General features: G+C 43.6%; 1 protein-coding gene across 1 annotated transcript in view; it reads right to left on the bottom strand.

Moving 5' to 3' along the window:
* LOC120917369 (leucine-rich repeat serine/threonine-protein kinase 2-like) overlaps positions 1-21,717 on the bottom strand; it is a 36,331-nt gene extending 14,614 nt beyond the window's left edge. The window contains exons 1-7 of the mRNA XM_040328615.1: positions 21,556-21,717; positions 14,791-15,664; positions 11,330-11,624; positions 9,758-9,944; positions 5,820-6,010; positions 3,664-4,154; positions 3,230-3,387 (exon numbers count right to left, since the gene is read on the bottom strand). Coding sequence (XP_040184549.1) covers positions 3,230-3,387; positions 3,664-4,154; positions 5,820-6,010; positions 9,758-9,944; positions 11,330-11,624; positions 14,791-15,664; positions 21,556-21,640 — 2,281 coding nt within the window. The 5' untranslated portion in view covers positions 21,641-21,717. The remainder of the gene's footprint in view (positions 1-3,229; positions 3,388-3,663; positions 4,155-5,819; positions 6,011-9,757; positions 9,945-11,329; positions 11,625-14,790; positions 15,665-21,555) is intronic.
* Positions 21,718-25,397: the final 3,680 nt, after the last annotated feature.

Below are 25,397 nucleotides of genomic sequence, written 5' to 3'. Positions count from 1 at the left end.
GTGAGGATGTGGAAACCTTGGCTAGACATAACAGGATGTTCTATATAAGAAGATGATGTCTTTCAAATTTAATATATACTTTAACCCGCTATCGGACATCCCTTTATGGGGAGGATCAATCTAATGAAGCAAATTAACTTAAAAAACCGGTCCATGGTGTGATGGGAGGGTGGATGGGTGGGCGAGGGTTGGAGGGGTGGTGGGGGGGACGGTGGACATGAGGGAAGACAATTTGGAATTTAAGAGGCCTTTTCACTTAATCATAATGATACAGAGGTGGGGGGGGGGGGGAATGTATGCTTGTGTATGTATTATGTTATGTTTACGCACGTTGGTGTACTACTCTTTGTACTTTATATATGCAAACAACAATAAAAAATGTTATAAACGTGAAAAGATATAGAACATGTTCTATATTTTTCCGATGGAATTCTGTCATAATTCTGAAGTGATTTGGCTGGGCAAAAGCCAGATTGTGTGTACGTGGCATCAGAGTTCTTTTTTTAAGGGGCAAAAGGGTACTCTTTCCCCCTAGTGACATAAAGTTGTCCAGCGAGAAATGAAAAAGACATTCTCCATCGAAAGGCATAAGCAGTAGGCATTATTTGCTTGTTGCTGAGCAGACAAACATTCAGGCCAAAGAGTTCTCCATATATGTACAGACTCATTCTGGATAATAGACATACATTATCCACAAGCCCACTTACACAGTAGTATAGGGCAACAGGAATGAGTTCTATTTGTTGCAAAATTGAAAGATCATTGAGGATCATTTCAGGTGCCCTAGTCATATCCTTGGTCTCTAACCCCCAAGGTTTTCCAAATGGACATGACGGCAATGAAGGGTTTCGGTGCAAGGCCTGCCAGATATAAAAGGGACTTGGAAAGGGGTTCCAGTCTCTTGTCAATTGAATCCTTAAACATTGGAATGTCCTTTACAAGAATACCCAATGTTTTGTTAAACCAAGAAATTTCTGGGTCCACAATGGGAAGAGCCCACTTTTTAAGAAACATCTCCTCAAAAGGTATTGCTCAGCAAAAAAGGTTTGGCTTGTCAGAATTAAACCAGTCACCATATTAGGTAGGTTACAGTAGTAAGTATACTAGGAAACATTTTCACAGGTTGGGGACTTTTAAGGGAGCCCTGACTGGTGGTTTTAGAGAATTCAGACATATGTTGCTCCATACCCAGGCATGTACACACTTGGTGGAGATGTACTAAAACTGGTGCAGCGGTGCATAGTAGCCAATTGGTTTCTAGGTGTTATTGTGCTGATTGGTTATTATGCACCACTGCTTTAGATTCTTTGCGCACCAATTTTAGTAAATCTCCCCCCATTGTGTCATTAACCACTTGCTGCCTGTCCACCGTCAAATGACGACAGGGCTGTATGGCTCTAGTTCTGAATGGCTGTCATATGACGGCGCCCAAAACGGGCGCTCTCGCTCGACCGTGGGGGAGCGCAGCGTGCCGATCGGACTGTGATGCTAGGACACGGCGCGACCCCAATCTCTGTAAAGAGCCACGGCTCTTTAACCATGTGATCGGCTGTGTCTAATCACAGCCAGTCACATGTAAACACAGAGATGTCGGTAATTGGCGCTCCTCGCCTCACACTGACAGAGTGTGAGGAGAGGAGAGCTGATCGGCAGCATTTCCTCCCAGAGGACATCTAGGTATGTAATCAGGGCACTGATCATCAGTGTAAATAGGCAGTGCACTACCAGTGCCAAACTTAGGACAATTGTCCGGGCTTCCTTGCTGAAGTTAATGAGTCATACAATAAATGTCCTGCGTACAAAAATAGAGGAAGGATGTAATCATCAATTTTGAAAACTGTCCAGATAGGCTTAAGGCAATCATAAAATAACTGATATTTGTAAGTCATATACATATTTGTAATAATTGCAGTATTGGATTTAGAAAGCAACCAAACTTCTGTAAGCATCAGGACTGCATCCAAATTTTCAATATAGAAAGAAAGCAATCCTTTTAATGTATGTGTGTTTAACCCAGAGCAGGTAAAACAATGGGACAGCTTTTTTGTTACAGTGACTCCAATGTCCACCAGGTCTTTTACCCTCTGTTGTTGATAAGAGATACTCAAATTGTACACAAATCAAAGTACAGGGGCCTTACTGAACCAAACTGTTGATCTACTACTTTTTGTACTATGCAAAAAAAAAAAACGCTATGTAAGTGGAGAACACCTCCTACCGTGGTTTTGTAGGAGAATTCAATTTATGTTGTACTGCCTATGAATAAACTGACTTATACTACCAGGAATTGCATTAAGAAGATAGGATTTGGGGGACAAGTAATAGTGCCTTTTCCCCCTTATATGGTGCATTGCCAATGCTGCTGACCACTACCACTTAATTTGGGTTTTGTCTGATTATTGGCCTTTTATTCTTTTGGACCTACCTTTTAATTTTTTTTACCCATTCTCAACTCTACCATTCACTACCGTGACTATGTACTGCTGTGGGCATAAAGGATATACCACCCTGATATTTGCTGTTATTGTACATTGTTTTCAAATAATAAGTAACATTCCGATTGTTAAAAAATAAAAGTACAGGTATACTGTATGTCAAAATGTATGTGGACACCCCCTCCAAATTGTTGGGTTCAGGAATTTACAGTAAAGGGCATGGTTAATTCTTCAACATACAGTGCATAGATATTTAGACAATTGTGATTTCTAACCTTAAGGCCCTTTTGTGTTTTGACATGACTCTGCACAAAGCCAGGTCCATAAAGTTATGGTACGATAAGTTTGGTGTGGAGGACTCAAGATTGCAACACAAATGTGAGCCAGGTCTTTTAGCCCAATGTAAGAATTTGACCTTAAAATGCACTTCTGGCTAAATCTACACAAATTCCTCCAAAATCTTGTGGATAACTTTCGCAGAAGATAGGTTATAGCCAGAAAGGGAGAGGGGATGCAACGCCATAAAAATGCCCATGGTTTTGCAATAAGATGTTCAAGAAGCTCATATAACTAGTGTACTTGGTAATGATCTCATTTCCAATAGATCTGTGGTTAATATGAACTTTAAGTTAGATATCAAAATAATATTTTTAACTATGCCAATAACTCCTGTCCAAAGATGCATCAAGGTTATCCCTGATGCCTTTTGTGGACCTATGCACAGTCAGATCTGAAAACTATTACTTTTTAATCAATACATTTCAGAATAGAAATAACTTAACATTGGAACTTACCATTGAGTTTTTTGGGTCTTCGACTTCGAATCTCAAGGTAACTGTCGGCTCTCTGGTTATTCTCTTTGATCACCAGTGGTTTTCCATTGTTTACTAGAAGAAAGCTGCCTTTTTCCACCCAATGGGTAGTGTAGAAGGAGCACGATTTCACCATGAGTCTGAAAAGTAAATTTACTAAACTAGGTAGTCATAATTCATATTTATATGCATTAATACTAGAGTTCAAAGCTTTTCTGCTTAATGAATTGATATCAACAGTCATCTGCAACATGACAAAGCATGCTAAAGCTAGATTTTAAACATGGCCACAAATGATGCAACATTAGCAGTGATAATAAGCAGTTAGCAAAAGCTATGCAAAAAGACTACTGCTCAAAAGAAATCTACATTACAATTTAGTACCAGTAAGCAGTAATAGGTGTTTAGAATTATACCTTTGAAAAAATCCTTCTGGAATTTGTGGAGAAAAGTAAACTCTAACATATATGTCCTCACTGTGATCTCCACCCCACCGTTCAGTAACTTCCTTCAAGGTGTTGAGATATGTTGGAAAAAGATAGCACATCTCCTTTGACGAACTTCTTACAGACCATGGATTCCCAGGTACAAATTCTTGGGCTCTTGGGTTGAGGTCCTTTATGTTTCTTACAGGCATACAGATCTGGAAGTGGACTAAGAGACTTATCAACTTACCATCTTCTCTCAAATTTCCCAACAAATCATGGAAGAGATCCTTTGTGTCCCTCAGAGGGAGATTCTCTAGCTGGTGTTTAACAAGGACCTTAATAGCTTGCAAGCGAAGCATGGCCTTGGAGCGTAGCATTTCTTGCCATTTCAGAACATCACGCTTAAAGGATCTTTCTGAAACTAGAACTTCAGCTGGTATTCTCTCTAGTTGTTTGGCAAGGTCATGCCTAACCAGCATCTGGAATAGAATAAAGTAACAAAATACAAGGCATTAAAGAGCATGAGGTAGTATTAGAATAAAAATAACGTGTTATACTTTAAAGAAAACAAGTATGTAAAGGAAATTTGTAAGTTCTGTATATAATTGTATTCTATTTTGTATGTATTGCACACTGCCCTCACTGTGCACAGGGCACTATTAATGTTTTCATTACATGTTTGTATTCTTTCGAGTTCTGATTAGAATTAGTCTGCCTATGTTACGCCCCTTGTTACCATAAATGTACAATTGTAACATTAATGTGATACCTACGTAATCATGTGTATAAAAACCTTCAATTGCGTTATAATAAAGCAGAACAGTTATTTGGAAAGATGTGGAGTGTATCTTTTGTGTCTGTTCCCTACTGCAGTAGTTATTATTAATTTGGAACCACTAATCAATATGAGGATAGGAGTTGCCTATCTATAAAATTCCAGGTTACAAGCTAGCCAGGAGGGGATTTACAGGTGACCCTGATAATCCAAAATTAGGAGCTTGAGACGATCCGGGAATTTCTGATAATCAGCCGACTGAGGTAAGCCTTTTGCTTACATTTGAGTCATCAGACTTCCTTGATCGGTAAAGCATTTTTGGGACAAACAGTATTTTACTCCCCTTAATTGAACTGTATTGATTGGTGGTTACATGTTATGTTGTCACTGTCTACTGTCCATCGGAGTGTTATAGATAAGAAAGGGAAGAATAGCGCTGCTCACATGTATATGTAGTACACATCTGCTAGATAAAGTCGTTTAGAGGAAAGAGGGTATAGGCACAAGTAGAGAAGACTGGCCAGTCATTAAATGAAGTAAGGGAATGAAGGGTAAGAGACCCTCAAAAATGCCCAGCACAAGAGGAGCGCTATAAAATATATAAACCGAAGGTGCGGTTCCACCTATACTGATCCCCTACATTAATGGTTAAAGTGGACAGGAATCCACAATGGGTAACAGGGTTACCACCAAATAGGGATAAGCTCCGGCGTGTTCGCACAGTCCACGTGCAGAGCCCGCCAGGAAGTCGTCACGGTGCTGCGCTAATCGCAGGGAGACATTGTCCCGATGCGCGGCTGCAGAGATTGGGAAATGTCTCACTGCCTGTGATTAGCGCAGCGCAGTGCCGACTTCCTGGTGGACTCTGCATGTGGAATGTGCGAATACGCCGGAGCTCGTCCCTACCACCAAAGTACACAAGGACTAAGAATCATGCAGAGTAAACAGCTAGAGAAACAGCTATCTATGTGAGCAGGATAGATCAAGGGTGACAATTAAAGGGGTTGTAAAGGTAAACAGCAGCAGCTGCTGGCTGGCGCTGCTGTCAATCACATCCAATGACCTGGCGCTCCAGGGAGTGGGGCCGAGTGATACAGTGAGCGGCTATGGCCGCCGGCTGTATCACAGGAGCGCGCCCGCAAAAGAACTCATCACCATGCAAGCTTGCTCGCATGAAGGTGATGAGTTCTTGCGAGGGGGAGCTGAGACAGCCGTCGAGGGACCCCAGAAGACCAGGTTCGGGGCCACTCTGTGCAAAACGAGCTGCACAGTGAAGGTAAGTATACCATGTTTGTTATTTTTTTTTGTATTATTTCCTTTACATACCCTTTAACACTAGACAGACATAGTAATAAAAATAAAATCAAACCTTGAAGACAGTTATGAGGAATGATGGTTTCAAAAAGACAGTGTTAAGTAAAGACTTAATGTCCTCATACCAGACAATGAGACCAATTCGATGGAGGTACCGTAAAATATCTTTGAGGAGTTCTTTATCCAAGTCACTGTGATCATTTCTAAGTAAAATTTCACTCAGAAGATGATCCAAATCCATTATGCCTGAAGAACAAATAGCATAAATATTGTATTACCTGGACATAAACACACAGAATGAGCAATGGTAACTGTCTAAAAGGTATTTGACAGGTGATCACGCTACTTAAAGTTATACTAAACACACACTGTTTAACCACATCAATACTGGGCACTTTCGTCCCCTTCCTACCCAGACCAATTTTCAGCTTTTAGCGCTTTCGCAATTTCAATGACAATTGCGCGTTCATGCTACACTGTACCCAAATTAATTTTTTATAATTTTGCTCGCACAAATAGAGCTTTCTTTTGGTGGTATTTATTCATGACTCCGTTTTTTATTTTTTGGGATATGAGCGAAAAAAGAGCCGAAATTTGGAAAAAAATAAAAATATTTTCTTCTTTCTATTTTAAAAGAAATCCATTAAAATCGAATTTTGTCATAAATTTAAGTCAACATGTATTCTGCTACATGTCTTTGGAAAAAAAAATGCCGTTAAGTATATACTAATTGGTTCGTGTGATCACGGACTAATGTACGCAAATGATCATGTAGAGATGTGCGCAGGTGATCACGGACATATGTGTGCAGATGATCATTGGGACATATGATTTTACTGTTACATATGTGGGGGACAGCTGTTTTTACTGTGTGGGAACATGTGTTTTGGGGACATTGTGTGGGGACTTTGTGTGTTTTACATTGTGTGTTTACACTAGGCTGGTGATCAGTGTGTAAAAAGCTGTAAAAAACAGCGCATACTCACTGATCACCAGCCGTCTGCAGCAATCCGCTCTCCTCTCCTCACCGACAACTTCTGTGTGAGGAGAGGAGAGACTGAGTATGAACATAATGTAATAAAGCATTGACAGTTTTTTATGATGTGGGTTTAATGACATTTTAAGTACAGAACAGCTGTAGTTTCATCCACAAAATGCAGGACCAGCATAGTTCCAGAGTGTATTGCAAATAAATATACCATGGCCCGGATTCACAAAGCACTTGCGCCGACATATCTTGAGATACGCCGCGTAAGTGCAAATATGTGCCGTCGTATCTGTGCTCCGTGCCCACAAAACTAGATACGCCTGAAAATAGGCTTCATCCGACCGACGTAACTTGCCTACGCCGGCGTAGTGTGGGCGCATATTTACGCTGGACGCATGTGTCGCTTCCATTGATTTTCTATTCAACTATGGAAATGAGGGAGATATGTCGATTCACGAACGTACTTGCGCCCGGCGCATAATATACGCAGTTTGAGTAAGTCGTACGTCCGGCGTAAAGTTATTCCCCATATATGAGGCACAACCCATGCAAAGGTATGGACAAGGGAACTCAAGCCGTCGTATTTTACGTTGTTTACGTTGTACGTGAATATGGCTGGGCGTAGGTTACGTTCACGCCATAGGCAGTGATCCGTCGTATCTTAGGCATTCGTTCCGATGTGATTCTGAGCATACGACGACTTGCGCCTAAGAAACCCAGTGCAGATTTGGTGGAAAGTGCTTTGTAAATTCGGTGCTTGCTTCTCTGCGCTACGTCGGCGTAGCGTATATGAGATACGCTACGGCGGCATAAATATGCGCCGATGTCTGTGTATCAGGGCCCATATGTTCAAAGATTGTGGTCACCTGACCATCGCACTTTTTTTGGAGCCTCTCACCACTTTGAAGTCCTATAGAAAGTCACTTCCTTTCCCTCTCCTAGGAGTTTAGGATAGAGGTCTGGATCAAGTTGAAGCATCCAATCTGGTAGACCCAATCTCTGGGTCAGCAGCAACCTTATCAGTTCCGTCACATGGTGTGTAGCAGTGATAATTTTGACATCAAATGTCAATTTAGTTTTAGTCATATAGGCAGATTCATAGCGAGTTACGCCGGCGTATCAGTAGATACGCCGTCGTAACTCTGAATCTACGCCGGCGTTAATTTAAGCGTATTCTGGAAACCAGACACGCTTAAATTAGGCTAAGATACAAGCGGCGTAAGTCTCCTACGCCGTCGTATCTGAAAGTGTAATTTTTAGGCTGGCCGCTAGGTGGCGCTTCCGTTGAGTTCGGCGTAGAATATGTAAATGACTAGATACACCGATTCACGAACGTACGTGCGCCTGTCGCAGTAAAGATACGCCGTTTCCATAAGAGATACGCCGCGTAAAGATAAAGCTGCCCCTAGGAGGCGTAGTCAATGTTAAGTATGGCCGTCGTTCCCGCGCCGAAATTTGAAAATTTTACGTTGTTTGCGTAAGTCGTCCGTGAATGGGGCTGGACGTAATTTACGTTCATGTCGAAACCAATGCATCCTTGCGGCGTACTTTGGAGCAATGCACACTGGGATATGTACACGGATGGTGCATGCGCCGTTCGTAAAAAAACTTCAATCACGTCGGTCACGAGTAATTAACATAAAACACGCCCCCCCATCCTCATTTGAATTGGGCGCGCTTACGCCGGCCACATTTACGCTACGCCGCCGTAAGTTAGGAGGCAAGTACTTTGTGAATACAGTACTTGCCTCTCTGACTTAAGGCGGCGTAGCGTAAATACTATACGCCGCCTTAAAGTTGCGGCGGCGTACCTGAATCTAGGTAATAGTCTTTTAACTAAAATGCCATTTTAGTTGTATTTTAGTCAACTAAAATCTCCAGTAAATTTTAGTAGACTAAAATCAAATGTGTTTAGTTAAATTGAATGATATACTTCTGGAGTAAAAATAGAATAATATGTTTATTGTTTATGGTATTAAGGTTTGAACATGCACTACAGACACAGATTTAGCCATAGTGATATATAATCAGTGTTCATTTTTACATCAAAATTTCAATTTAGTCACAGTCTTTAGTCTTTTTTTAGTTTTAGTCGTATTTTAGTGATCTGAATTGTTTGTTCTAGTCGTATTTTAATAGACTAAAATGGTGTTAATTTCGTCAAATAAAATATTTTCCTCCACCCAGAAGGGGAAGTTCCGCTTTAAGGACTCGTTCCCCGGCTTTTGAGGAGCGGGGGGAGGGGTAGCAGGTACCTGATTTTGACAGGGACCTGCTACCCAATTCCGTTCCGAATTCTCCTCCCTGGGTGTGCAGTGGGAACCTGGCTGTGAAGCCACAAGCTGTTACAGCCGGGTGCCCATAGTGAAGATGCCGGCTCTTTGAGGCCCCGTACACACGTCCGAGGAACTCAACGTGCCAAACACATCGAGTTCCTCGTCGAGTTCAGTGTGGAAGCCGCCGAGATCTAGGCGGGCCGACTTTCCTCATTGAACAACGAGGAAATAGAGAACATGTTCTCTTTTCGGCCCGACGAGTTCCTCGTCGGCTTCCTCGCTGAAAAGTGTACACACAACCGAGTTTCTCGGCAGAATCCAGCTCCGACCGAGTTTCTGGCTGAAACTCGGTCGTGTGTAAGAGGCCTTACAGTTCCAAATAGCATGACAAGTCGCACCTCATTGCCAGCAATGGAACCGTTCAAACTTTGAAAAGGTTTCTGCGCTACTTTCTTTTTTATTTCATTGCAACTTGCATAGACTTCTGTTAAATGAAGTCTCAAGCCACAATGAAATTGGAGGTAAAAATCACACTGATCTGTGGCTTTAAAATCGCACTGAAGTAGCGTAATTTCAAAGCTGCACTCGTGTGAACCAGGGAGTGTTTAAAGGTATTTGTCTTACAAATGTTTTTATGAAGTTTTATATAAGGCCAGAGTGTAGCAGATAACATGAAGACTCATTTATGATGCCTGGCTGAGTTGTTGGTCAATATAATGGACTACTTACCATGTTCAGGACTGTCTTCACTTTGAGTCACCTCTAGAATAGACAGTTCCACTGTTTTGTAGACAATAGGCAACATTTTAATAACGTTAGGAAATAGTTCCACTTTTCTCACTGAATTCAGGATGTGGTGTTGCAGATTTTCTATGTCATCATAGTTGTTGCTGTCCATGGTAATAACTGGAAGAACCTAAAAATATATATATAGTATTAATTTTCATATAAAAACTTGACATACACTATATTACCAAAAGAATTGGGACGCCTGCCTTTACACGCACATGAACTTTAATGGCATCCCATCTTAGTCCATTGGGTTCAAATTGAGTTGGCCCACCCTTTGCAGCTAACACAGCTTCAATTCTTCTGGAAAGGCTGTCCGCAAGGTTTAGGAATGTGTCTATGGGAACGTTGGACCATTCTTCCAGAAGCACTTTTGGGAGATCAGGCACTGATGTTGGATGAGAAGGCCTGGCTTGCAGTCTCCACTCTAATTCATCCCAAAGGTGTTCTATCATGATGAGGTCAGGACTCTGTACAGGCCAGTCAAGTTCCCCCACCCCAAACTAGCTCATCCGTGTCTTAATTGACCTTGCTTTGTGCACAGGTCCAAATCATTTGGTGGAGGGGGGATTATGGTTTGGGGTTGTTTTTCAGGGGTTGGGCTTGGCCCCTTAGTTCCAGTGAAGGGAACTCCTTAAGGTGTCAGCATATCAAGACATTTTGGACAATTTCAAGGTCCCAACAGTTTGGGGATGGCCACTTCCTGTTCCAACATGATTCTGCACCAGTGCACAAAGCAAGGTCCATAAAGACATGGATGAGCGAGTTTGGGGTGGAGGACTGCCAGCCAGGCCTTCATGTCCACATCAATGCCTGAACTCACAAATACGCATCTGGAAGAATGATCAAACATTCCCATAGACACACTCCTAAACTTTGTGGACAGCCTTCCCAGAAGAGTTGAATCTGTTATAGCTGCAAAAGGTGGGCCAACTCAATATTGGACCCTACAGACTAAAATTCCTTTAAAGTTCATGTGCTTGTAAAGGCAGGCGTCACAATACTTTTGGTAATATAGTGTATGTGCATTTACTACCTTTGGCAAGTTTTGATACACTACTAAAAAGTAAATTCCAGAATGCATTTCTGGCAATTGGATGGTTTGTGACTTTCCTTTCTTGCTGGAGGGTTTCAGGTTGCTCGTTGTCTGATCCAGCTCAATTCACCTCATTAGAACACTTGTCTGGCTTCCATACAATTTGAGTAGAGTAGCAAGGTCACAATTGGACATAAACATATTTTTGTTTTAGATTTTGGAAGGAATACTATCTCTGTCAGGATTTTCCTGATGTCTGTATCTCCACTGGGGAGATTCACCCTTTCTAATTGTTCTGGTGACCCAAGAAAATTAGGGAAAATACAAAGTCGTACACCTCTCACCAGAACAGGAAGTTAGGGGAAATCCTCCAAAGGGAATACTTGTTCTGGTGACAACTGTTTAAGAGGGAATTTCTTATAACTTTAAATAAATCCTCCCAAATAATCATGCAACATGGATTTTTTTATGCATACATTTATGGTGCGATTAGATATCTCTCTCAGCTTTTCGGCCTGCTCAAGGTAGAGCTCAGAGTCCTGACGTGCCCCCAGATTGTTGATGAAATGGAGGAGGCTGGCTTTATGTTGATCCAACATGCTGCAGATCTTCTCTTGGATATCTCTACTCTTTAGTTCCACTTCCTCCGGAAGACATAGGTCTGTGTGAGTCCCCACAGTAAGGACTACAGAATCGGGCACTCTCATGAGCAGGTTGTTAATCCAGAATCCCACCAAGTCTATAAAGCACTGAATATTATCCATCTGGTACCTGTGTGAATAGATTAAATTGTAAGCTTTAGAAAAAGTCAATAAAAAAAAGATGGAGAAAACTTAGAGGGCTGGATGATTTTTCGCAGGTATCCACAGCAAGCAAAGCAGACTGTAATGCCCTGTACACACGACCGGTTTTCCTGACATGCCAAAACCTGACGTGATTCCTCTCAAGCCTGCCTTGCATACACATGTTCAGTCAAAAAAACGCTCCACCAAAGCACGATGACTTTCAACACGTACTACGGCACTATAAAGGGGACGTCCCATTCAAATGGCGCCACCCTTTGGGCTGCTTTTGCTGATCCTTGTGTTAGTAAAAGTTTGGTGAGAGACGATTCACGCTTTTTAGCCTTGTGCTTTTCAGTCCGTTACAGCGTGACGAATGTGCTATCTCCATTACGAACGCTAGTTTTACCAGAACGAGCCCTCCTGTCTCATACTTGATTCTGAGCATGCGTGTTTTTTTCCCCTCGGAAAAGCATACACACAAGCAGTTTTCGCGACGAGAAAAAGACTGACGGGAAACACGACGGGAAAAAATAGAGCAGGTTCGAATTTTTTGGCGGGCAGTTTTCTCTTCGGGAAAACTGTCATGTTTTGGATTGGTCGGGAAAACCGGTCATGTGTATGACCGGTTTTCCCGACCAATCCAAAACATGACAGTTTTCTCGTCGAGAAAACCGGTCGTGTGTACGAGGCATTAAAGTTGATAGATAGTGGTCATAAGTGGCAGACAACCTATAGTGCACATTATATTATAGTTTCATACCAAAAAAAAATATTTAAAACAATCGCAAAGGCCGTGAAAAGTGACCATCTCAATACTACGGAAACCAATAATAGAATTACCAGAGCAATGATACATACTAAAGTCAAAGCTGTATTGTTTGACAAAGTTAAAAAATGTAAACGCCAATAGCAACTCTGGGCTCCTCCCCCTGACTTTGACAACGCTCTACTTCTCCCCTAAATCACCTTTTCTCCAACAGTGATTGCTCATAGGTACTGGATCTGTACCCTCCCTCCCCCTACTTCCTTCCCCTGGTGACTCTCCTTGTATCTCTCTCCCTTCCTCCCCTTATTTTCTCTCTCCCTCTACCCCCCCCCTTCTTTTTCCTTTCTATCATTCCTGAACTTATCACTCTCCCCTGAGAGGCTATGGTCCCCGATTAGTCTAACTAGCCTGTTGCGCAGAGATAGACGCCATCCACTCACTTTATACCACCAGACCCTGCAACTCATTTAATCCTGCCACTTCCTGTAATCAGTCCTCTCCCACCGGAGTCAATATCAAATTCACCTCTATGTGTAGCCTGCCGCTGATTAATCTTGTGATCCCAGCCACACACCAAATTGCTTTATTTTGTTACTTGAGTTTTACCAAAATGGGCTGCGTCCCTACTGTTTCACTAGAATGCTGTTCAACCGATATCCCCTCCTGTACACAGGGGACGACCTCCTTATTACTTGTTTATCATGTAACATTTGTTCTTTATTCTTTAATAAAATATTTGAACACGGGAAAAAAATTTTTAACACCCTCAATTACTACAAATGTTCCAACAAGCTCTCATGCCGTGTACACACGATCATTTTTCAGCATGAAAGAAAACGTTTTTCAGCATGTCCAAAAAACAACGTTTTTCCAACTTCATCATTAAAAATCGTTTAAAAAAAATGATGAACAAAGCGCGGTGACGTACAACACGTACAACGGCACTCTAAAGGGGAAGTTCTATTCGCCTTTGAGCTGCTTTAGCTGATTCCTTTTTAATAAAAGACAATTTGCGCTTTTTTGTCTGTTACAGCGTGATGAATGTGCTTACATAATTATGAACGGTAGTTTTACCAGAACGAGCGCTCCCATCTCATAACTTGCTTCTGAGGATGCGTGGGTTTAAAACGTCATTTTACCCCACACACGATAATTTTTTACAACCGGAAAAACGTCATTTTTTAAAATGACGTTAAAAAATGCAGCATGTTCGAAAAAAATAAAATTTTCGTTTTTCAGGAACACGATCATTTTAAATGAAGTTTTTTAAAAACAATGTTTTTTTCATGCTGAAAAATGATCGTGTGTACGCGGCATCACAAATTTACAATAGTTGTAACTTCTGCAGCAGAACAGACCACATAAGCAAATTCAGATGTATGAAACACCTGCAGAAAACCTGATCCAGCATAGGGGACCATGGAGTCAATTCACTAAGAGTTAATTAACGGCAAATAAAATGCGGTAAAATAAGGCTTGCGTTAAATCAGTTTTGAAAGTGCAATTCACTAAGAATTTAGCATTTGATAAGGAATGCAGTGTTTGTTCAATTGAGAGGTAATTACCACATATTTTCGGTAATTTATCGCATTAAGCTGGTTGCTAAGGAGCGGGCTGGCAAGCCAGCCACTGTGTCCTTAACAACAGACAGCAGAATGTGAAAATAACATGCTGCCAATTAAAAACTATGGAAAAAAAACAGCGTGGGATCTCCCCCATAATGTATACCAGGCCCTTCGGGTCTGGTATGGATATTAAGGGGAACCCCACACCAAAATAAAATAAAAAAATGGTGTGGGGTCTCCCCCAAAATCCACTTTTTGGGGCATTCTGTTGCAATGCCTGCCCATTCATTTGGATGAGCCGCTTTAACATATGTGTGTTATGGTAACATACCTGAACGAGAGGTGTAAATGGGCCCTAAATGAAACAGCTGCCTTAATGCATTGCGCATTAATGGGTGGAATACTATACATTAACCCTGGTGTGGTAATGCACTGCAACAAACTGCAAAGGTCTGAAGGCACCCCTAATAAGATATTGATGGAAGTTATCAGAATTAGTTTTTTATTGTTATATTAATGTGACTTTTTATAGCAATGAGAAGTGACAAGGATTAAACCATCAGGCTTCTGATGTGAACACTGAAATCCACTGGAAGAACTGCTTTGGGGAGAACTGTTCTGCAGAAAGCCTATAGATACCGTATACAAGCAATTCCGCAAAGTGGTTTGCAGAAAAGATAAAGTTATACAGGTATTTCAGCAGTGGAAAATTCTCACGTGTATGTTTGTTCCCACATATATCTGTCTACTTACATCTTAAGATATTTTTTCCAATCTCAATTTTTCAATGTAAGGCCATAAAAGCGGATATCTGAGCTCACCTGTGTAGGTCAACCACTAGGATGACTAAAGCATGTGGTGTAATAAAGACATGATGAGTGACGTAATACTCCAGATGTCCAGCAAAGTCCCAGAAGAGGAAAGTAAAGTCATTAATTTGGAATTCACTGATCTCTATCCCGACAGTCCTGTCCTCCTCAAAGACTGGCATGATCTTGCCTCGACTGAGGCTCCGGCTTATAGTTGTCTTCCCAGCCAAGCTAGTACCAATGAAGATTACTTTGACTCTCTTCTCCTCTCTTGCTTGCCCCCCCTGGAGTTGCAGGAAATAGCTTTGGATCTGCTTAAGCCCACCTGCACAGACCTCATCAGGTGGTTCCTTCAGGTAATTGTATGAAGCATTGAACTTTTTCAAGGAAAGACTAAGGAAAAGATCAGAGGGGAGCTTTTGCAACTTGTTGTTGTCCACATAGAGTTCTCTCAAACTCATTAACGTCAGAATAGACTTGGGGATTTCTGTAAAGTGATTGTGGGCTAAATTTAAATATTGGAGTTCAGAACAAGTGGATAAGTCCTTTGGTAAGTCTGACAGGCGGTTGTTATTTAGTTTCAGATATTTGAGGGCCTTAAGGTTTAGAAATATACCACTAGGAATGGCTTCAATCTTGTTCTGGTTGAGCTCCAGCCTTTCTAGGTGGACCAAATATTGGATCTCCAAGGGGAAATCATTTAATTCATTTTTGGAAAGGAGGAGAATCTGAAGTTCTTTAAGACAGCCAATCTGTGAGACGCTTCGAAGTTTGTTGCGATCAAGCTTAAGTATCTGAATTCTGGTGTCCAACAGAACCTCAGATGGGATAACCTTCAGTCTCTTCAATGACAGGTCCACCTGCCTCAGGGGCAGCACCTCCTTGCCTGCTTAGTAGAAATATATATATCAATATATCATTGCAAAAAAGAAAAGGTTAAGAATTTATCCTGTAACAAGTAGAATATAACAGTTTGTGCATGCCCCTGTGAATTTATTTTTATACAGTTGCAGCCTTTTTACATGTTGGGTAAGATAGGGTTAACTGCAGCTCTTTAGAATGTGTGTGTGTGTGTGTGTGTGCATATATACTCCCGCAGGTTAGAGCAGTGATGCCAACCCTCTGTATTTTTACTGGCAGACAAAAATCAGGCACATTTCTCCTGCCAGTAAATGCCAGTGACAGGAAGAGGTTGACAGTTAAAAATATGGCTGCGACGCTCGGTTTGAAACTGTGCATATATGTTTTTTGCCTCTCTTTCTCCCCCCTCCCTCTTTCTTTTGCAGTGTCCAGGTTCCCAGCCCCTTGGACAGGCTGCCTTCCCAGCCAGTCAGTGTAAGAGAACTGTTACCTTCCGTCCGAGGCGCTTTCTGGCGCATGCACGTGCACACAGGCGCCCATGCGATGCTTAGGCGCACCAATGCGCATGTGCGTGGGCACACGGGCGCTCGGAGATACTTTGGTGCACCAATGCGCATGCGTGCACGCAACGGACGCGTGCGCGCCCCTAGCGCCAATTGGCGCCAGACTGCCTATTTAAGGAAGTGCCCTGACCCCAGGCCCTTGCTGACTGGTCTTCAGCTATTACCTGATACTCTGTACCCTGCTGTGATCCTGCTTGTCTTCTGTTGCTGAACCTGGCTTGCCTTGACCCTGTTCCTGGACTCTGCTTATGCTCTGATTACCGGTTTCCAATCCTGGCTATCCATCTGACGCTGCTTCCACCTGCTGCCTGGTACCTCGCTGCCCGCCTACCACTATCTGTATGACCCTGCACCTGCTTCCTGTGTTGCGCCTGGCTGATCCTCAGTGTACTGCTATTCTCTGTGATCTGATGGTCCAGATTGTACCAAAACTTTTCTCTTTCTTGTGCAATCAGTGTAGCGCTGAGTGTCAGTATCTTGACCATCAAAGAAGAAAACAAACACTACAAATTTGAGGACTTGGAGAACTGGTCACAGAGATCTAATCTCTATAGTCACTGTATACTGTACAGTACTAGACTTCCATTCAACCATAACTGCCCTCCTCCATCAGATGATATCTACTACTCGAAAAGGCTTATGAGCAAGTCCACCAGGCACTCAGCAGAAAACCAAAGTCAGGTTCTCCCACAGATATAATTGTAAAACCACTTTATTACTACACAAAGAATAGCATTCTTCAAGTGGTCCATGGTATGCCTTTACTCTCCTTCCAGAGTTACATCTATCAAATACATACAGATTTGTCTCCCTTGACCTCACCACAAAATAAAACCTACTAGTGCTCCTGCAAAAGCATTGCATTTACTTTTCGCAGCTTTTTACTACCATGGCACCACAGTGACTGAAGTGTAATAGTAATGAGCCGAACTGCCCTAGGTTTGGGTCAAGCAGGGTTTGGCGAAGTTCAAAGTTCGAATGTTAAACTTAAACCGTATTGAAACCAATGGGAGCTGAATCTGTCAAACTAAAACGGTCCATTTCTGGGCTATTAGGCAAGGGGTGGGAACATGTACCAAAGATTTTTTTTTTTAATTCAATGAGGCCAGGAGTAGTGATTTCTTTTAAAGTGCTGACATTTCCAAATGATTTTTTTTAAGTTGCCAGCAAATGACATCTCCATCCTGCCTTTTTTTTAAGGGAAAATGGCACATAGACCCCAAAGGTCACCCTAAATACATAGCAGACCACTAAGGGACTGTTGTTTTGGAGGGTCTTTTGGATGGGTCTGTTTTTTTCTTCTTTTAATAAGAAGTCAGCAATTAAGTTTTATTTGCCGACAATTTAAACTGGTATGTATTTTTTATGCATTTTTTCTTTTTGCACAGCGCCCATCCCCCCATTAAAATAAAATGAACAATTCATATCAGACCTTAATTTAAGCATGCAGCCTGTCTGGCTGGGAAAAGGAGCTGACAACTATGCGCCCCCCTCTCCTCAACCATACCAGGCCACATGCCCTTGACATTGGGGGGTGCCTTGCTAGGGGGGACACCCTCTTGCACAGAACCTTGTACCCATGTTGATGAGGACAAGGCATCTTCCCTACAACCCTTAAGGGTTTGCAGTTGGGGGGCTTAATTAGGATCTGGAAGCCCCTTTGCCACCAACCCCTTACCCCTTTCTATCCCAACTCAAGTGGTATGGCACCACTGCCCTGCCCATTTACCCTTACCCAGCTTTAGAGTAAGGTGTGGAAAGGCTATGACCACTGAGCTGTGCAAGCCAAGAGGTCATAGACAATCCTAGATCTTGCATAGTAGCTGGGAAACATACTTTTGCAGGCAGCATACATTCACTATTTTTAACTTGCCATTTAATAGGTTGATTCAGATAGAGTTAGGCCGGCGTATCAGTAGATACGCCCACCTAACTCGGAATCTGCGCCGACCTAAGTTTAAGTGTATTCTCAAACTGAGATACACTTAAACCTATCTAAGATACGATGGCTTGCGCTAGGTGGCGCTTCCATTGCGTTTGGCGTAGAATATGTAAATCACTAGATACGCCTATTCACGAACGTACGCGTGCCCGACGCAGTAAAGATACGCCGTTTACGTAAGGCATTTTCAGGCGTAAAGTTATTCCATCAAATAGCTGGACTAGTAATGTTAAGTATGGCCGTCGTTCACGCGTGGAAATTTGAAAATTTTACCTTGTTTGCGTAAGTTGTCCGTGAATAGGGCTGGACGTAATTTACGCCCACGTCGAAACCAATACGTCCTTGCGGCATACTTTGCTGCAATGCACACTGGGATATGTACACGGACGGCGCATCACCCCCCATTAACATAAAACACGCCCCCTCAGCCTAATTTGAATTAGGCACGTACGCTGGCCGCATTTACGCTACGCCGCCGTAACTTAGCAGGCAAGTACTTTGTGAATACAGTACTTGCCTAGCTAACTTACGGCGGCGTAGTGTAAATACGATACGCTACGCCGCCACAAAGATGCAGCGGTCTATTTGAATCCAGCTATAAGTGTTTGTATTAACATAAAACATTAGCTCTGCTTTATGGTTACACAGTGATTTTTAGGTATAACCCTGCCTCTCACAGTAAAAAAAAAAAAAAATCAAAAAGATAAGCACTGGTGTTGTTGTTAGCAGCCAATGTGCGAAGAATTTCCAAATAAACTTATACTGGAACTAATCAAGGGATCAGAAGCAAATTTTTATGAAATCAGAATCTGAAATATCTGTATATACTGGAGGGGTCAGTCCACACTAAGTTCTATTCTACTTTTGAGTGGATATAGTATCATCAATCCATTGGCTTCTTATATCTCCAGGAGACTAGCAGAAAAATCTCTGTATCAAAGTCCTAAATCTGCCACAGCCATAATGAGAGATTCTCACTCAGGGAAACAAAATAATACCATTGCAATGTAAGTCCCCCATCTCATCCTGATCTGCAAGGGTAAAAATGCATTGAAGGTACCAGAGAAAAGCATTTACAAACCTCATCCCTCTCTCCCCCTGGAAGCTGACACTCAATTCTTCTCTCTATTGCTGCAGCTTGTGTGTGGTCCCTCAGTCCCCATGTACAATGCAGGGCTAAAGACCCCTACATTGTATTTGATGACATCAACTGCCAGCCCAGAGCACCTTAGAGGGGAAGCTGTGGTATACATTCTTCTTGCGTGGAGGGGGCCTGAGTGAGCGAGGGATTCACAAATGTTTCCCAAATAGAAAAATGGGTAAAAGTTGTGTAAAAAATGTATAAATAGACCCCAAGACTAATTTGTATACCTAAGTAACGTTTAAATATACTTTTAAGGACATATTAAAGCGGAGTTCCACCCAAAAAAATGTACTTAAAATAAATCAATAACATTATACATCAGCATCAAGATTTGGATTTTTTTTTGACCCCCTCCTTCCTTCAGCTCTGTTGCTATGTGGTCCCTTGTATTCTGCCACTTCCTCTCTGCGGCGTTTGACATCATTTCCCTTGGTTCCTGTACTCGCTAGTGCTCCTGGGAGATTTGTGGCTTCCTTTCCCAGAGTCAGTGGGCAGCGCTGAGGGTTGCTAGGTTGCCATAACAACGGGGCGGGCACTTCCAACGATGCCACCTGTTGTGATGGCAACCAGAGAAGTTTCCACCACTGCGATGTGTGCATAATGCGCATGCACGACATCGGGCGGTGCATGCTGGTTATTCAGCAGTAACATATCCCGGAAGATCATCCTTATGGGCTTCCCCTGCCCACAAGCAAGATGGGAATGTACAAGAAAAAGAAATATAAGGCTCTTTTTTTGTATAAAATATAACCTATAGAGGCGCAATGTAGAAGAGTAATGAGTGCCACATTATAAGGGCATGCGTATAATAGATGGATTAAAAAAATGCTAGATGTTGTTGGAACTCCGTTTTAAGGTTTTGATTTGGTACACTTTTATTAAAAAGAAATTGTCTGCTCTGTTTTTATTATAAGCCGCAAACTTACAAAACATGTTTTTCCTACTTTTCAAACTTTTTTTTGTAGTAATGCAATTGTATTTGACAGTTACACTATTATATAGATGGTTCTACAGAGGAATACAGCAGCCTGAGGATGGTAGTGTTCATCAACAAGCTGAAAGATTACATTTTTATCAATGAAGTCTGCATGTGATCGCTATGTCAGAGCTGATGTAGTGATCACAGGAGCAGAAACCACTCTAACTGATTCCCGGTTGTCAATTGGGACTCTGGCTGTCAATGAGAGCTAGAAAATAATGTTTATGAACGTATTCTGGGCACATGCAATGTGCTGGATAACAGTAATAAATAGATTTCAGTTGGAAAGGGACAGTAGGGAACATGCAGCAAGTGGTGTGTGATACTCCACTGCATTAAGTCATTAGGAAATGCAGAGTTGGGAATTCTAGTTCCTGAGTGATATATGCAAGTAGGTTTAGATTTAAAGTGTAACTAAACCCAAGTACTGTACAAAAACGTAACATATTGCAGTTTACCAGCCCTTAGATAGGGTGGCTGCACTGTTTCTTTTTTTCAAGATATCTTTCCTTATATTCTTCTGTTGATCCTGCGTTTAACACAGTTCTTGTCCTAGGATGGCAGGATGCTTACTAATGCCTCGTTTCCACTGAGCGGATCGGTTCGGTACGGTTCGGTTCGGTACGCTATTTTGGGTGTTTCCACTACGAAAGTGTGCCATTAAACCGAACCGTACCGGACCATTCTGGGTCCTGCTTCAGATGTGGGGCCATAGGAAATGGAACGGTTCCATTAGGGGAGGAGATGCAATACATTCCACTGATTGGTGGACGTGCTAGGCATTTTTTCTAAATCCTGAATGGTCCCCGACGGTCCGATTTGCAGTGGAAACGCTCACGAGAATAGACCGGTCCATTCTAAACCGCTCCATTCTTACTGACCCGAACCGTTCCGTGCAGTGGAAACAAGGCATTACTGTACTGTAGCCATAGAGTGAGCACCATTGTCACCCTTGAAACGGAATACACAAAACCCTACACCCATCTACATAACATAGGCAGAGGTGTTCTGTAGCCCGCACTGGCATTTACCGTTTCAATGGCTCATATGAAAAAATTAAGGGTTGTTCGTGTTTACACACACTTTAACTCGCATCAGCTCAAACCTAAAATCCAGTTTTAGGCAGACATGGCATTTAATGTACAGTTCATAAACTGTACTACTCTGCATAAAACATAGCTTAGCTAAAGTCATTGTGTTGTAACTATTGTTTCTTATCCCTAGGGATATGTCTCTAATAGGTTAGTTAGGTAAAGACTATCACATAAATATATGTCTGATTACTTACATTTGCCCTCCATGGGTGAGGCTCTGACTTCAAGTGAAGTAGTTTCATTTCCTTGTACTGTTGCTTCTTTTTTTTCTGTAGTCATTTGCTTGCATCATCAAAGCAACAATAAACACATTTTTACTTAGCTGTCAAGATGTTAACATTTCCAAGGACTTGCTAGATTGATATATTTAAGTGCATTCCAATCACCCCTGGGAGCACGTGCAAACTCCAACTGTGTGATATTTAAACTGCTAAAGCATACTATCATAGTGTAGCACCCTGCTCCTGTTGAACAGGCGCTGCTGTAAATTTAGAGGGGGCCTGAGTCGTTATTTCACTCAGACAAGTGTAATTATGGGCAATTTAGCCTCTGTTCCAGCCATGGCTGTGCTGAGAGTAACCACCATTGTTTGCCTGGGGGTATTTTTGCCATCCCAGGCCAAGGGTGGCAGCAGCAAAGTCAGGGTGTATTGGGTGTCCCCCTCGGCAGCAAATCAGTGGGAGTGGTCACCCCGCTGTGCATGCTGGGGAGGGGTACTTAAGGGACAGACGCTATTGGCAGGGGTCGGTCTGTCGTCCCACGCGCCTCGTTGCCCACTTGGAATGTGGTGCGTGATCCTGAATCCTGACTCCGGGACCACGTTGGTCCGGGGTTGGGGCTTCGCTTGGTAGGCCCAGTAGTCAGACTGGGTCTACATTTTCAAGGTGATCCTGTGCTTTCTGTCCTGCGGGAGGAAGCCAGGGGAGGACCTATCCTGGAGAGGACCATGCAAGAGGCTGGTATCTTGGGAGAAGGCCTGGAAACTTCATCGAAGGATGCACCATACACTGAGAGGCTCAATGGTGGTTGCCTGTCAGATCTAAGTTCTACAAAAGGTAATCTGGAGAGATCCGGGTGCTGAATCCTGTGTCAGAGGATTCCGGACCAAAAGTGTCTCCTCATAAAGGAAGGTCTGTGGCCGAGATTGTACTTTATTCCGTGCGCCATTCCGGCTGTTAGGCCAGTGAGAGGGACCTATCTGGGTGAGCTATACCCACTCTGGCTAGAGTGGTGACGAGAATTGTTTGCTGGAAGCAGGAGTGTTTCCTATTTATGATTATACACCTGAACCTATTTACCTACCCTTTCACCCCTCCAACTTCTTTTCCACTAAGTTCTACAAATAAATCCTAGAAAAAGAAGTGTATCGTGTGGACATTGGAATTCTTCAAACTCTCTTTACCACCCTGGACAGCGAGAAGTGCCACCCAAAATACTCAGCAGCTCCTTCGGGGGTAGTGCTACATGTGGGGGCTCGTCCGGGATTGGCTGTTACCTCTAGCAACGGGATCGGAAGGTTATTTCGCTATTGAGAGTCTGAACTTGTCAGGGTGTTGAACTGAGCTCGCAAAGAAGAGGTTAAGGTCAGGTTACTTGGAAGAGGCGTTGGCTGCACGTGCAACGGAGAAAGGTGCGTGGAGAGACGTGCCAAGAAAAAGAACTGAAAGGGGGAGGAGTTACCAACACCTGCTTGAGACGTGAGTGTGTCTGGCGTGAAAAAGTCTTGATTGCTGCATCGTAGAGAGAAGATCGCAAGCAGTCATGTCGGCGTATCCATCACCATCAGCAGGACCAAGGTCTGCAATGTTCCAGGCTGGAGCTAGTGTGAGTTCCGCACCAACAGGAGCATCATTGACAGATACAGGCATCCGGATGAAGCTGTAGGGGCGTTTTGTGCTATATACCAACGGTAATGTGGAAGCGCTTGGTGTGTCATGCCCGCGATGCGAAGAATTAGCGGTCCAGCTCCGACCCTTTGGCCGATGTCTTCAGTGTGGAGAGTATTTGTTTGCGATAGACCAGCCTACCGGATCACCCCACGCCTATCGGGTGGACTGGATTACAGGCGCCTTCACTTTAGAAGAAGCCATTTCCTGGCCTACTTCAAGCTCTACACCTGCCGTGCCTGCTACGGAGTGACACCAACAAAGATTTCACTAATGCAAATGTTCCTGAGCCACCAGCAGATGTTGTTACAGAAAATGTTTGTACGGCGGTTGTACCTGCCATGCATGCTGGGAAGAAGGTGGGCTACATGAAGGCTTCTCCCGGCCGTGGTCGAGGCCTACTCCAGTGTCTACCGGAACCGGACTCCGAGGAAGATGTTGGCATCACTAGGACCTCCCACTTCTTTCTAGAATCTTCTGGTACTTTCTAGAAAGAGAGGCGTGGAGGGGAGGCAGAGTCACCTGGGGTATTGTCAGGAAAGGTTCCACTCGCTGATGATACCATCTGATATTTGGCGTGCAGTACTGATGTCCACCAGCAGGTGTCTCCTGTCAGTTTGGAACTGTCAGGAGAGCCTTTCCCTGCTGGTGTTATGTGATCTTTGGGCCGCAGTACTGGCGTCCACCAGCGGGTGGATCCTGGCAAGATGGAGCAGATATCTCCTGCTGCAATTAGGAATCACCTGAACCTGATAGCAGGTAATGTTATAAAGACCCTGCAAGCTCATCACACTTTGCCTTGGCTTCGTCTTGTGCCCTGATTTGAACCTGTTGCCTGAACCTGACTCTGATCCTGACTCCTAACCCATTTTTGGTGACTATCTACGCCAGACACTAAAAGAGTGGACCTGTGACCAGCTGCTTGAGATCATCCGTTTGGCCCACTCCCAGGTTGACCAAGGCTGTGTTTTGTTTGAAGAGGTGCAGCCTTTGATCCAAATATGTGCTGAGCTAGCCCTGTCCTGTGTTCCAGGGACCTGTGATGATTTTTCTCCCCCTTTTAGTGCTGATCAGGTGGAATCTCTGGTGTGGCTGCTAGAGGATGATCCCTCATGTTTTTGTGAGCACTATTCAGTTTGTTCCCGGCAAAAGCTTTTGGAATGTATTCACTCAGTGTTCCTACAGAAGGTGCCAGTGTTCCAGCCCGGGGTGCCAGCATTCCAGCCTGAAGAGCCAGTGCCAGCATTCCAGCCTGAAGAGCTCGATGACCCAGAGCCTGCTGCCCAGCTCGATGACCCAGAGCCTGCTGCCCAGCTCGATGACCCGGAGCCTGCTGCCCAGTTCGATGGCCCAGAGCCTGCTGCCCAGCCCGACGAGCTTCTGTCTGCTGCCCAGCCCGATGAGCTTCTGTCTGCTGCCCAGCCCGATGAGCTTCTGTCTGCTGCCCAGCCCGATGAGCTCCTGTCTGCTGCCCAGCCCGATGCTCTCCTGTCTGCTGCCCAGCCCGATGAGCTCCTGTCTGCTGCCCAGCCCGATGAGCTCCTGTCTGCTGCCCAGGCCGAGGTGTTCCTGTCGGCTGCCCAGCCTGAGGTGTTCCTGCCTGCTACCCAGCTTGATGTACGTGTTGCCCAGCCTGATGTGTCTGTACCCACTGCTCAGCTCGAGCTGCACCTTGCCCAGCTTAAAGCCATGGATCTTCCTCACGTGACTTTGTCTGCTGCTTGGCTTGATATTATGGACCTTCCCCAGCAAAGGCTAGTTGGAGCGTCTGGAGGTCGTTCCTTTGAGGGGGGGTACTGTCAGGAAAGGTTCCACTCGCTGGTGATACCATCTGATATTTGGCGTGCAGTACTGATGTCCACCAGCCGGTGTCTCCTGGCAGTTTGGAACTGTCAGGAGAGCCTTTCCCTGCTGGTGTTATGTGATCTTTGGGCCGCAGTACTGGCGTCCACCAGCGGGTGGATCCTGGCAAGATGGAGCAGATATCTCCTGCTGCAATTAAGAATCACCTGAACCTGATAGCAGGTAATGGTATGAAGACCCTGCAAGCTCATCACACTTTGCCTTGGCTTCGTCTTGTGCCCTGATTTGAACCTGTTGCCTGAACCTGACTCTGATCCTGACTCCTAACCCATTTGCACCTGTTCCTG

The sequence above is a fragment of the Rana temporaria genome, chromosome 11 (genome assembly GCF_905171775.1).
Source record: "Rana temporaria chromosome 11, aRanTem1.1, whole genome shotgun sequence".
Lineage (NCBI taxonomy): Eukaryota > Metazoa > Chordata > Amphibia > Anura > Ranidae > Rana > Rana temporaria.
Note: the sequence above shows the minus strand (reverse complement) of the source record. Positions and strands in the feature narration are given on the sequence as shown.